This window comes from Mus caroli, unplaced genomic scaffold, assembly GCF_978045245.1.
Source record: "Mus caroli unplaced genomic scaffold, Mus_caroli_1 scaffold_15, whole genome shotgun sequence".
Lineage (NCBI taxonomy): Eukaryota > Metazoa > Chordata > Mammalia > Rodentia > Muridae > Mus > Mus caroli.
The window spans coordinates 24,204,629-24,219,349 of record NW_028227270.1 but is presented as its reverse complement, the minus strand read 5'-3'; the positions used below and the strand labels follow the sequence as shown (position 1 = coordinate 24,219,349).

Sequence of the window (14,721 nt, the reverse complement as noted above, 5' to 3'; positions counted from 1 at the left end):
TGGTGAGTCCAAGGTGGGTCCAAGAGGCCTGCTTACGATGCGTTTCCCATTGGGAGCCACTCTCCTAGACCTTTGGAAATATAACAGATTGGATGCTTAAGAAAGAAAAGAACATCAAGATGATGGTAGGTTCTTAAACAGATGGCCACCTGGGTCTCCATGGTACTGTATGTTAATGAGTATCTGACTGACAGCATTTTGTGAGCATTGCCATGCTGCTGTCGCCTCATAAGTCTCATGATAGTCCTTCCCTCACACCCACAATTTGGGTACTTGAAGTGAGTGTAAAGTTTCTAAGTTTCAATTTTTAAAAGTTATAAAAGTAACCAGTTTTAAGTATATTTACAGTCAGCGTAGGTTAAGTATTCTTTATGTAATATGATTAAGATATTGGAAATATTCCAGATGCTAGAATGTTTTGTTTAGAAATATTTTCATGAACTCTACTGATTGGGCATTCCTATTCTGGAAATTGGAAATACTTCAAAGTCTGAAACATTAAGAACTGATTTTAGATTTAAGTTCTTCAGCATGGTAACCTAGAGTTTCTTTTGTTGATTATAAGAAATATCATGAGCTGAATGTGGCCGCACACACCTGTAATCCCAGCAGGAGGGAAGCAGAGGCAGGCAGAGCGCTGTGGCTTCAGTTCCAGCCTGCACTACATAAGTTCCAGGCCTGTCAGGACCACACAGCGTAGCTAGAGTTGTCTCAAATAAACTTCCTTATATTCCCTAATGTTGGTGTGTGTGTGTGTGTGAGTGTGGAGTGTGTGAGTATGTGTGTGTATGTGTGTGCTTATGAGAGAAAAAGAGTAATGGGAAGCTAGATGCCATTTTGGGGTCTTCTATTGATATAAGTACTTAGTATAATGGTATGATATCCTATATTCATGAATTTTGAATTTTAAAAATAACGTTCATGTATTTGTTGTCTATAAATTTAATCAGAATAAAAGGTATAATTCAAGCTGGGCGTGGTGGTGCACGCCTTTAATCCCAGTGCTTAGGAGGGAGAGGCAGGCGGATTTTTGAGTTCGAGGCCAGCCTGGTCTACAAAGTCCAGGACAGCCAGGCGATACAGAGAAACCCTGTCTCAACAAAACAAAACAAACAAACAAACAAAAATAAAATAAAAAAATAAAAAGAAAAAAGAAAAGGTGTAATTCAAGAATCATTTGAGTCAGCTTTTTCTTTTTTCTTTTTTTTTCCTTTTTGTTTGTTTGAGACAGGATTTCTCTGTGTAGGCCTGGCTGTCCTGGAACTCACTTTGTAGACTAGGCTGGCCTCAAACTCAGAAATCCTCCTGCCTCTGCCTCCCAAGTGCTGGGATTAAAGGCATGCGCCTCCACTGCTCGGCTTGAGTCAGCTTTTAGGATTTAAGCACAGGTTTATACTGAAGACTTGTCCTTAGGCCTTATTTGCAGATAACTCCCTGTTGTGGAGAACAGCAGTGAGAGAGTCTCTGTAAAGGGCAACTTGGGAGGAATGTTTTTCTATTCCTAATGCAATGTTGCTGCTATCTGGCTTTTTTGGATTGGACTGGCTTTTGCATCCTGCCTCATCTTGTCCTCGTGACAGCCTGGCAAGGGTAGTTCTGTTATGTGAGATTGACTGTACAGACCAGTACAATCACGGTGGCAGGAATAAGAATAGAGTTAGGAGGGAGTCTGGTGAGTGGACTTGAGTGAGCTCTGCCCCGCCTCCTAGCAAGTACTATGGCACACATAGGGAGCAAGAAACATCAAACTTGCACTAATGTGCAGGATGTGTAATTTAGTCGATTTAAAGACAAAAGAAACTTCCACAACACAATTACTAATCTGGCTGAAAAAGCTTTTCTCTCACCAAGATTTTATATAGCGAAACAAAGGATTTTAAGTATTGAACTAAGTACTTTTGAGTTGCTTTTTCTTAAAGCATACGAAGCTATCCTGGGGGTGCACTGAGACCCAGTATGATAGACTTGCTTTAAATTAAACTGTGGCCTTTTTTTCCTGATTAGATGTCGATGATGGAGACACAGTGACGGATTTCATGGCTCAAGAGCGAGAAAGGGGCATTACCATCCAGTCAGCAGCTGTGACTCTCGACTGGAAAGGGTATAGAGTCAATCTGATTGATACTCCAGGTACGTTGAGTCTTTGTCATCCCAAAGAAACTATGTCGCTTAGGCTGTTTCTGTGGGTTGTTTTTTTTAAATTGTGGTCAAAACCATTAAGTCTCCTATCTGAATTAATTTAAGTGTGTCGCTTCATCATATTTCCTATGTTCACATCACTGGAATACAGATCTCCAGAGCTTTCCGTCTTCTAGAACTGAAACTGTCCTTTAGTAAACAGCAATTCTCCTCTGTCCCCTCCCCACCATTCTGCTCTTCATGTCTTTCCAGGTGATGGCTCTAGATACCTCCTGTAAGTGGAATCACATCATGGTTACCTTTTTGTGATTGGCTTATTTATTTCAGTCAGTGTGAAGCCTTCACTTAACAGGAATCTCTTCCTTTTAAGGCTTTTTTATACTTTGTGTGTGTGTGTGTGTGTGTGTGTGTGTGTACTTGCCTCTCAGTATACATGAGGAATTGATTTTAGAATACCATAGTAGATACCAAAATTTGTAGATGTTTAAATTCCTTATAGAATGATATATTTTCATATAACCTATATGAATCCTTTTGTATGCCTACAGTATCTTAATACCAGTGACTACTGTATAAATAGTTGTTATTCTGTATTATTTAGAGAATAATGACAAGAAAAAATGTCTGTCCATGTTTAGAACAGACGCCTTTTTTTCCTGAATCTTTTTAGCCCATAACTGCATCTCTAGGCTCAGAACATGTAGGTACAGGGAGGTGACTGTCTCTCCCACACTTTGTTTGCTGTGAATGTGGGTGTGCAAATAGCTTCTTGAGACACTCCTGTCCATTGCTCACTTTGCTTGGGTACACTCGGGAGAGACATTGCTGGCCCATGTGACTGGTCTCGTTTGGTTTTGATGGTTTTAGGTGTCTCTTTTCTTTCCTTAGGTCACGTAGACTTCACTCTGGAGGTGGAGCGCTGCTTGAGGGTGTTGGACGGTGCTGTGGCCGTGTTTGACGCCTCTGCTGGTGTAGAGGTAAAGCCGAGGCTGGAGTGAACACAGCAGCAGCAGCAGTGTGACGTTAAAATGTAGCGCATATCTGGATTAGTCAGTTACAGCCCTTGGTAAATCGTAGCAGGCAGACTGGGGTGGAAGAAAGCTGCAGTTCCATAATGCAGTGCGACCTCAGATTGTTCCCAATGGAAGGAAAGTTAGGTTTTCTGTAGAAAATGCATGAGTGTTGGTATGGGGAACCGTGAGGAGCCTGGGATTCTGTTGATCTTAAACTATCGAGTTCCTCTGTGTGAGTGTCAAGGATTCTGTCCAAAGTCACAAAGTCACTAGGTGAGGGTCAGGGGACTTCAGTAGTCTACAGTCTACATGTAGTAGCCACCAGAGAGTCAACATCCCTCCAAATCCCAGTCTGTAGAGTGGCCTGAGAGGAGTCAGATGCCAGCTGCTCACATGACGTGCATAGTCAGAGCAATGGAACACTTTTTCTTGTGCAGTTAGCTCCTCTGTGTTACTCTGGAGGATGGACAGTGTCTATTTTCTAAGGCAGTCAGCAAACCTACCTTTCCTCCCTAGGGAGATACTGAGTAGATTGTTTGCTATAAAAACATCCTTAAAAGATAGTGTAGAGAGGACAATTAGCACTTCTAGCAATACACAGACACATGAATAATTATCTCCTCACAGGTAACGTAAAGATTCTTAGCCTTTTGGTGGTGGTAGCACATACCTTTAATCCCAGCACCCAGAGCCAGAGGCAGGTCGATCTCTGGGAGTTCAAGGATAGCCTGGACTACAGAGTGAGTTCCAGGATAGTACTACACAGAGAAACTCTGTTTTGAAAAACCAAACATTTGGGCTGGAGAGATGGCTCAGTGGTTAAGAGCACCGACTGTTCTTCCTTGAACGTCCTGAGTTCATATCCCAGCAACAACATGGTGGCTCACAACCATCTGTAATGAGATCTCTCTTCAGGAGTGTCTAAAGACAGCTATATGTACTTACATATAATAATAAATAAATAAATCTTAAAGAAAAAAAAAGAAAAGAAAAACCAACCAAAACAAAAACAACAACAACAAAACAGATTCTTAGGAGGGACTACAGCTCATTTCCAGAGTATCTGCCAACCACGTATGAGTGCCTGGGTTTGGGAAAGTCCTCTTTTAATAGTGCTTTTTGATAGTAGAGTGAATTATGCTTGTTATTTTTCTTTTATTTGTTTTTTTATTGCTTCAAACAGGGTCTCATTATGTATCATGTATGCAGATGAAGCTAGGCTCAAACTTACAGAGATCCACCCACCTCTGCCTCCTAAGGACTGGGATTAAAGGTGTGTGCCACTACCTGGTTTGTGTATAGGGGTGAGTTATATTATCTTTAGTGAGTTGCCCTTCAAAATTGGCTTTGTTGAATATATAATTCATATAAGTTCTGCCCTTAAACTATTTTAATTAAGTTGTAAAAATCAGTATCTTTTAAAAAATGGGACAAATTGACACAATACAGTACCCTAAGAAAGATAAAACAACTACGTGCTGTACTCATGCTCAAATGTTTGACTCCTGTCTGATCACAGGACAATGATTAGTGAGATCTAAGTGAGGAGACGTGTCAGGGACAACTACTTACAGCTTCTCAGAAATAAAACAAAACCAAGACCGTTTTAATGTAGGAATCATAACTGATTAAGGGTAATCTTGAAGAACTATTCTAGATAAAAGAATTTGGGTTTTTTTTTTTGGTTTGTTGAGACTGGGTTTCTCTGTATAGCCCTGGCTGTCCTGGAACTCACTCTGTAGACCAGGCTGGCCTCAAACTCAGAAATCCACCTGCCTCTGCCTCCCGAGTGCTGGGATTAAAGGACTGTGCCACCATGCCCGGCCAGAACTGGTTTCTTACAGCAGGCTTGAGAGGCAAATCTGGAGGGATTGCAGGTTCTATGTATTGATCTGAGTTATACAAGGTTTATTTCAAACTTATCTATATGCTTAGTCTGTGGATTTTGTTGTGTATAAATTTTATCTGAACAAACAAAAAGCTGAACATTAGACTTTTTATGCTTTTTTAGGCTTTCAGGCTGAATTAAGGATTCAATGAGGTACACAGATGTTTTAATACAACCAGGGTGTATTTATAAATTTAATATGTGCAGCAATGAAATCAATTAGCAAAAAAGCATATGTGAATTAGTTATAAATATAAGTAGTAGTCTGTCCTTCACCTTTACCCTATTGATTCACATGGACAGTCAGATACTTAAATGAAATGTGATTTTTATCATAATAGTGCTTTTATTATATTCTTATTTATTCCTCAAGGCAAAAATCCCTATTTTACATATTTAAAAAACTCATATTAGGAGATATGGTGGCGCCTGCCTGTAATCTCAGCACTTAGGAGGAGGGCGGAGGAAGATCTAGAGTTTAGAGTCAACCTTGCATGTAGCAAGTTCCAGGCCAACTTGGGCTTTCTGAAACCTGGTCTAAAAAAGTAATACTTAAAACAAATTAGCTCATTATTACATACTGGGAAACATGAAGTGAGGTAAAAGTAGGTCTCTTGGTTGTGACTTAAGTTCCCTCCTGAGAGCTCTGGCCATCTCCCAGATTCTGAATCACTCTGTCGGGGAACTTAGTTTACCAAAACAGAAGCACGGGTCTCAGGCAGTGTGAAGCATCTTCCAGGCACCTTCACCACATCCTGTTCTGCTCTCCCAAGAGCAAAACAGAGTCCCTGGAAATGAACTGCAGAGGTTCCCGTTCTCTGCCAGCATCAGACCCAATTCCACATCAGCACAGATTCATGGACCTAGCAACAGCCATGGGCATTTTCTCTAATTTTTGCTTTAGGCCCAGACTCTCACTGTATGGAGGCAAGCTGACAAACACAAAATACCCCGGATCTGCTTTTTAAACAAGATGGACAAGACTGGAGCAAGGTATTTGAAGGCTGCTTTGTAGGCTGTTATGGTTACAAAGCAAAGACAAGAACTCATGGGCTAGAGCTTATGTTTAGAAAAAGCAATTTTTCCTAAAAATATAATTATTCTATGGAATCTTAACAAAGCATCTCAATTGTAGTTGAGAACAATTGAGATGTTCTAAGTGGTGAGCCATCTGGGTCTACTGTAGCACATTTTGTACACTCTGGATTGAGTGTGGAGTTTTGCTGTTCTGTTCATTCTCTTCTGAGCTCTACAGCATTTAATACCCTTGCTCCTGAAGGCTGCTGTGATCTCCTGGTTGCCAGACTCAGAGAGTAAGGTTGATTCTTGTAGTTAACTCAGAGAATGGTGCTTTTCTGTCTTCTGATTTTCTTTAGATAGTTAGATTAGTCTTAACTGAAGGGTACTGGGAAGGGGAATGTCCTCTATGTGAGGCAGAGAATGATTAGTGCTGAAACGTAGCGATCATATACTGAGGCTTATGTGGAGTGGCAACCAAAATGGATACGTTGTTCTGGCAACAGAGAACCAGAAATATATGAAGGGTTTGGTGAAATGTGAATAGAAACAAGTCAAGAATGTTAAGGATTGTGGAGGAACTATGGGAAGACATCTTGGTCAGCGATGAGATGTGGTAAAAATTCAGCTGTCCTTCACCAGGTCTACTGTCCTGTGCCCCGTGGTTATGTGGCTTCCTTGGCAACTTAGTTTAAAGTTGATTATTAATGGCACAGCAACCTGTAACATTGGCTAGGCTCATGTTTGAATCTTTCCTAGTTGGGATTTCTTGTAGTCAATAGAAGCACTTGTTGATTGACTTACAGTGTCTAGTGATGAGGGTGATGCCTGGATACTAGGCTAGTTCTCAGAGATATCGGGGCCATGGATGTGTGTATCGTGTTGTTTTAAAAAGAACTCACACTAAATCCAGTTAACGCACCAGCATTGGTAGTCCGCTCCACCCCACCTCCAGTTTTTCCTGAAATGCCCGGAACTGCTAGCTCTCATTTCTCAGGTGGCTGGCCTGTAGAATGCCAGCTACTATTCACTCAGCTCATCTTAGCTCCATGAAATGGAAACATGAGAGACTTAAAATATACCAGCCAGATTTATAATGGTAAATCTCCAACCCCAAAATGCCCATGAAAAGAACACACACTCAATAATATAATTACAAACTGTACACTTAGATTAGACAGATAGATCACGTCACTACTCTATTGCCCAGCTATGAAATCCCTAGCTACGTGGGGCTTCTTCAGCACACATGGTTATGTTCCATTTTCTTCCTTCTTCTCCCCACCCTCCCCCGACCCCCACCTCCGTCCTCTTCTTCCTCCTCCCTCCTCTCTAAAACTTTCAACTTCATCTTTTCTTCCCACTGCCCAATCACAGGCTCTAGGAACCCATGATATATGTGTATATATAATTATAATATATAATAACGTGTACATATATATAATTTTGCCTATGTGCCAACAATAGCATTTGTACCATAGGTAGCCAGCCCAAATGTTAGCATGAAAACCAGCACCATAGCATAAAATACTAATACCTAAGATTAAAACATAGAACATTTGTCTGTCTGGGTCTTGGAAGAGAACCAATAGTTTATATAGCTGTAGAAGAAAAATCCTTAATTCAAATGAAATCTTGCATTTAACTGTAATTAATTAACTGCGTGACCTTAATTAGTATCAAAACTTAGTTATATGAAGCTTGCAATAATAACTGCTTAGGCCTGCACATGGTGAGATAATGGTAAACACTCAATTGCTGTCTGTTATCAGGTTTCTTTAAGATACTACCCTGTGGAAAACCGATGTAGTGAGCAGTTTGGAGAATAAAGGGGTCCTTTTAGAGAACATTCTTAAACCTGTTTTGAGAGGTTTTTACTGTGTTTCTAACAGATTGCTCTGCTTTTTACAGTTTTAACTATGCAGTTGAAAGCATCCGGGAGAAGTTAAAGGCAAAGCCCCTGATTTTACAGGTAATTGGTTAATAGCACATTTTGTAGTTCCTCATCAGTTTATTGTGGCATGCACACTTTAGACACATACTCAAGTCATGAGTAAGTACAGCAGAGATTTTGATTGAAACAGTGAGGTAAGAGTTGAGGAGAGTGGTGTACTGGTGAGTGCTGTCACCAGACTGGGGTAACCACATAAAGCTCACGCTAACCTACAGCTGCCAATTGGTGAAGCCAGAACTTTCCAAGGAGTGGTGGATGTCGTAAACAAAGAAAAACTCGTGTGGAATTCTAACTCTGACGATGGAAAAGACTTTGAGAGGATGCCCCTCTCAGAAGCGAGCGATCGGGAGCTGCTAAGGGAGACGATTGAAGCAAGGAACTCCTTAATTGAACAAGTAAGTTCTTTAGTTTAAAATTCCATGTTCAGTAACTTTTGGACATCCGTATTGTGAGACTTTATATAAAATTACATATGTAATATGTAAAGTACAGTGAATGAAAATTAGTGCCCCTGTGTCTGCCACCCACACCCACAGATGAGATAAGAACCTTGTTTCCTATTTGTCTCTCTATCCTTTTTAGTGGTGTTTATTTTCCATTTTAAGATTAATTAACTTTTATTCGTATGAGTGTTTTTCCTGTGTGTGTTTGTGTCTACAATACATATGTATAGTGCCTAGGGAGACCAAAAGAGGGTATTAGGAGCCTTCCGAACCAGGGTTATCGGATGCTTGAGGGCGATCTCTCTGGCCCTGGCTTGGTTTTGCCGTGTGCTGAGAGTTGAACTTAGGGCTTGTTAGATAGATGGCAAGCATGCGCTTTACCACTGAGCTGCACTCCCTGTACCCAGCATGTTATTTTAGTGTTAGCATGTGTTTGCATATTCTGGCCTTCTGTGTAACGATACTGTTTGTAGTTTTCCCATTTCATATTGTGACGGTGCTGGTCACTGTTGGTACCTGTAGCACAGTTTAGTTTTAGTGTTGTATGTTGTTCTGATACATAATTACAGTGTGATTTATTGTCTGTTTCTTACTAGATTGACTTAAAATTGTTTTTCTTTTTTGATATTAGAAACAATGTTGCTGAGTTGTTGTGGCATACATCTGTAGTCCCATTACTTCAGGGATTGAAGCAGGAGAATTTAGGGTCAGTCCAGGCTACATAGTGAGTTCCAGGCCAACCTGGGGTTATATTGACCTTTCTCAAAGAAATCAGGCAAACAGAAACCATGTTCTATCTCCTGTGCAATGTGGAAAACTTTCCTGAAAGGAACCTGCCTATCCTCTACTTTATCAGATGTCAGATTGCTTAGAAAAATTAAAGCCATCAATTTATTTATACTTATAGGTCTGCATTAAATCTCAACACTTTAATAGAACATAGCAATATTGTTATGTTGTAATATTTCAATCAATGTTTGTGGCAGTAAATAATACATGTTAGGCTTCTTGGTAAAGCATTTGAATATTTATAAAATATTTATTAAAGCATTTGAATATTTATAGTAAAGCATTTGAATTTTTTTTTTCACTTTAAAATTGAGTAGGTCTAAGTTTAAAACAAATGTTTTTTAAGACATAGTCTTGACTGTGTTGCCCAAACTTCTCTGGAGCATTCCATCTTACGCCTCATACTCTACCTGCTCAGTCCACACAGATTCTACCAGCATGTTCTATCGTTTACCTTGTATGGGTAGATATTTGTAGAGAAGTTATTTGCCATTTATAACTTTTAGTATTCACTGACTTTATAACTAACATAATGTTCCTGTTACTGGATAATACGAATTGAGGGCCTGGTGTTTGCTAGGCTTAAGGCTTTACATGGACTGTTTGATTTTTACACCCATGTGCTTTCCCATTTACACATGAGAAATCGGAACCTGAGAGTGTTTAAATAAGTTTTGCTGCTAATAAAGGTCAGAGCTGGGATCTGAACTCAGGACAGCATCAGATCAGAGCTCAAACTGCTCCCACCCTGCCAAACTGTTCCCTCCTCTTCCTCTTCCTTTTATTTTATTTATTTATTTATTTATTTATTTATTTATTTATTTATTATATGTAAGTACACTGTAGCTGTCTTTAGACACTCCAGAAAAGGTTAGCAGATCTCATTACAGATGGTTGTGAGCCACCATGTGGTTGCTGGGATTTGAACTCAGGACCTTTGGAAGAGCAGTCGGCACTCTTAACAGCTGAGCCATCTCTCCAGCCCGTTTCTTTTTTTAAGGCAGGGTTTTCCTATGTAGTCCTGGCTGGCCTGGGCCTTGCCTTGTAGAGCAGGCAGCCTTGAATTCACAGACCTACCTGCTTCGGCCTCCCAAGTGCTGTGTTCAAAGGCTTATGCCACCATGCCTCCCTGCTAGATGGCTTCTTGAGATTAATAAGGCATAGAAAGAGCAAGAGTAGAATTGACATTGGTCATGAATTGGGCACATAATTAGTTCTTTTTTGAGTGTGTGTGCGTGTGCAATTTTAATACAGAACAATTATAGGCATAAAGAAGGCGCACACCTTTAATCCCAGCCCTCGGGAGGCAGAGGCAGGCAGATTTCTGAGTTCGAGGTCAGCCTGGTCTACAGAGTGAGTTCCAGGATAGCCAGGACTTCACAGAGAAACCCTGTCTCGAAAAAACAAAAAAGAAAAAACAACAACAACAAAAAAGAAGGATCTTATAATCCAGATGTATAGCCAAAACATGCTTGTACATACGGCTTTTACTACAATGTGACAGTGTTTGGTGTGTATAGAGAAAATTTGAGGTATCAGTATTAATAACAGGTGATGATTATAATGAATAAAATTTAGAGAACAAGACCGCCTCAGGTACATTAGCTACAATCAGAGAACAACCCCACAAGTATGTATCGGTGTGTGGAGAACAGGTGTAATCCTTGTGTGCTGTGGCAGGGACACAGTGATTAGTTACAATATAAAACCACGTGAGAAGGGCTGGAGGGATGGTGACCCAGGTTCTGTTCCCAGCATCCACAACTCTCAGTTATTCCTGTTCCAGGGTATCTGACATTTTTTTCTGATCTACACAGGCACTAGGCACACATGAGGTATGCATACATATATGCAGACAAAACACTCATTCACATAAAATAAATATAAATCCTTTAAAAAGAAAAAAAGGAAAGGGAAGGAGACCATATGGGATGGAGGCTCCTCCAGACATTCCATTTGGGGTTCTACCCCCAAAGAATTAGAAGTAGTATCTTGAAACCAGTTCCTAGTATATTCATAGTAGGCAAAAAGCAGAGACAACCCAAGTGACCATCAACAGACGAGTGAATCAACAAAATATGGATGGACTGTTAACCCTGTCTTCAAAGGGAAGGGAGTTCTGACATAGGGCACAGCCTTAGTGACCTGAGGCCACTGTGTCAGGGAAGTACACCAGCCACAAATGCTTCGTGGCTCTGCTTTGTGAGGCAATTGGAGGATGCTCAGAGACAGAAAAACAGAATGGTGCTTCCCAGAGGCTTGGGCATGGGAGTTGTTTGCAAGTTTAAAAGTTTAGGAGCTTGGCAAGTGAACTTAATATTACTGAGCTATACCTAAAAATGATTATGATGGCAAACTGCTTTAAAGTGGCTTTGATGGTAAATTTTAACCACAGTTAAATTGCTCCTTAAATTGAGAACTAGAATTAGCTTTCTGTCTCTCAGGACTCCTTTAGAGGTGAAACGTAATGATGATAGTAATAGCTAATACTTATGGGCTGCTAACTGCATGTTCTGAAAGAATGATTGCAATTGGCTATTGATTGTCACTTCAGCCCTAAGAAGAAAGTGACCAGGACCAGCAGGTTGTTCTTCAGTGACAGGGTATGAGAAACAGAGAAGATAAAAGCTGGTGTATGGGGGTCTTGCATAAATTTTGTCTTATGCCAATCAAGTTTATTGAGAAGTACAGCATCTTATTTTCAGAGTGAAAAATGGCCAACGTCAGCAGAGAGCTAAGTTAGACAAGTTAGCACGGAGAACACAGCTGCGTTTAACTTCAAATTTCACTGTGTGCTCTCTGGGCAGGTTAGGTTTGTTTCTGCTGTGTCTTCTGTGCTTACACTTTAGTTTTCTCACCGAGCTTGACTATTTTGCTCCTTTGCACTATCATCCACAATTGAAACTGTTTTAGAATTATGATCGTGATTTGTTTTTATCTTTTGTCTAAGGTAGAGTCTCGATTTCTAGCCCAGGTTGCCTAGAAACGTGCAGTCCACCAGCCTCAGCCTCCTAAGTGCTGGAATTGCCGGGGTGTGCCATTATGCCCAGCCTGTTTTATTGCTTTGTTGTTAGCTGAATTATCTGTTTCATTTATGCAGATGGTTATGAGAAGCACAAACTAGTAATTACAGTTGTATTGTTAACGTGATACCAGCAACAGCAACTGACGCGCCTTACTTTGTGGAAGTAGATTAGGGCTTTCAGTTTGGCTACTGTGGGAAGTGTAGCCATCATATGCATTCATATGTTAGAGGAGTACCCGATGACTCATGATATGAGCTAAAAGACCCTCCTTTATCCCCAAACCAGCAGTCTACTCTGTGATTGTTGCTGTGGATGCGTTAGGCGTTTTCTCTGGTAACATGGAACTGAGTACAGCTCTGACTCTCTGTGACTTCAAGAAATTCACAGCACACCTTCAATTTCCAGGTTTTTTTCTTTGGGGAAACAAAACAAAACAGAACTGTTTTTTCAAAAGTTACAAAGAGTTGTTTGGCTTGTGCATGTCAGGTTAAGTAACTGACTTCAAATATTTCACTGGTGCATACATGTATGAAACTAAATACAAGTTCTACATGTTTGTCTTTCTTTACAGGTTGCAGACTTAGATGATGAGTTTGCTGACTTGGTTTTAGGTGAATTTAGTGAAAATTTTGATTTAGTACCAGCTGAAAAGGTAATGTGTTATTCAATTCTCTATACAAAATTTTATTCAAGTGAATATGGTTTGGATTTTCTTTTCTTTTTGGTCTTTGGAGAGTGTGTAAGGTGTATGTGTGTTAACATTTTATACTGTTGAAATGGTGGCTTAAAAATGAAAGTCACTGCTCCTGTGTAAGTACTTAATGCCAGCAACATGCTATTTCCAGATATGGTTTACAGACTTAGAAGTTGAATCATTTTTCCTTCCATGAGTTAGGGTCGGTTCATTTTCTCATAGCACTGGGTCTTTAATGGGTGTCAGCAGGAGGGAATTACCCAGGACTGGAAACCTAGCCACTCCCTAGGCTGCTGTGGTCCTGACTGAAAGGACAAGTACCTGCCGCTGCCACTTTACTGCCCCAGCATAATTCCTACATGGGTTCCAAAACAGCCTCATGTCCACAGATGCACGTAGCATGCATCAGAGCCTCTCTTTGCAGCAGACAGAGACCTCTACAGAGAACCACGGCTGGTCACAATGCAGAGCTCAGCCCCGGTGAATACAGCACTTCTTCAGTATTGTTAAGCAATATTTATTATATCTAAGGCTTCTCTACCTTCTGAAGCTTTGCTGTAGCTCAGAGGCCTCACTGTAATACTTATAAAGACTTTGCTGAACAAGAGACAACACCAGACATCCAGCATACTGGGAAGTGATTAACGTTGTAAGAAAAATAAATCCATGGAGAATGATGGCAGTGTGGTGCAGCGGTTCACAAGGGTGTTAGGGGAAAGCCTTTGACTCGAGAGATTCTGACAGGGACTAGGGAACTGTGCACAGATCCATGTTCACGCTCTCTCTTTGCTTTTAGTTACAGGCTGCAGTACACAGGGTGACACTGGCGCAGGCTGCAGTACCTGTGCTGTGTGGGAGTGCCTTGAAGAACAAGGGCGTGCAGCCCCTGCTGGATGCAGTGACCACTTACCTGCCGTCACCTGAGGAGCGCGAGGACCGCTTTCTGTAAGTGTGTGACCACCTGATTAGACTCATACGGCTGGAAAAACCAAGTGGGTCTTGTTCCCTGAAAGTACTTTAAAGCAGCCATTTTAAAAAGTGGTGGAGAGTGTCTCTGTACATGATACAAGGCCATGGTCATTCTCACTTGCGAAGACTTTTCTGTCCTCTTCTAGAGAAGAGTTATGAAGGTGGTTTCCCTGTGTGTATGGTTCTGCCGTCTCAGTTGGTTGTTTTTTTTTTTTTTAATTTTATTTATTCTATGTAAGTACACTGTAGCTGTCTTCAGACACTCCAGAAGAGGGCAGCAGATCTTGTTACGGATGGTTGTGAGCCACCATGTGGTTGCCAGGAATTGAACTCAGGACCTTCGGAAGAGCAGTCAGTGCTCTTAACCGCTGAACCATCTCTCCAGCCCAGCTTTTTATTTTTATTTTTTAAACATTCGTTACTCTTTTAGTAGATATGTTTCTATTCATCTAGACTTCAGGATTTTTCTGTAGTCAAAATATTTTGTGGCTCTAGAGGAGGTTGTTGTCTCGTGCTGTTGGCGGCCTCTGTAATAGATTGCTAACATCTGAAGTAGTGTTAAGCAGAATGGCCAAGAAGTGGGTTTTGTGTTACTAAGGACAGTAATGACTTCTCACATCTCGGAATTAGGAAGGCATGTGAAGTGAGCACGGACTTCACGCCAAGTGGCCTAATCCACGGGACTTAGTCTCACATCAGTGAAAGATAGGCGGTCTCCCAAGAGTGGTATAAACATCTAGTGAGTGAATGATGCTGGTTAAGCCTGAGGAGCAAGCAGTACTAGCTTGT

The 14,721-nt window shown here is 40.8% G+C and overlaps 1 protein-coding gene across 1 annotated transcript in view; it reads left to right on the top strand.

The window, feature by feature from the left end:
• Window positions 1–14,721, top strand: part of Gfm2 (GTP dependent ribosome recycling factor mitochondrial 2) — a 45,620-nt gene that overhangs the window by 9,067 nt on the left and 21,832 nt on the right. The window contains exons 6-12 of the mRNA XM_021180110.3: window positions 2,005–2,130; window positions 3,028–3,116; window positions 5,945–6,033; window positions 7,969–8,029; window positions 8,227–8,406; window positions 12,841–12,921; window positions 13,760–13,908. Of these exons, the coding sequence (XP_021035769.1) occupies window positions 2,005–2,130; window positions 3,028–3,116; window positions 5,945–6,033; window positions 7,969–8,029; window positions 8,227–8,406; window positions 12,841–12,921; window positions 13,760–13,908 (775 nt within the window). The remainder of the gene's footprint in view (window positions 1–2,004; window positions 2,131–3,027; window positions 3,117–5,944; window positions 6,034–7,968; window positions 8,030–8,226; window positions 8,407–12,840; window positions 12,922–13,759; window positions 13,909–14,721) is intronic.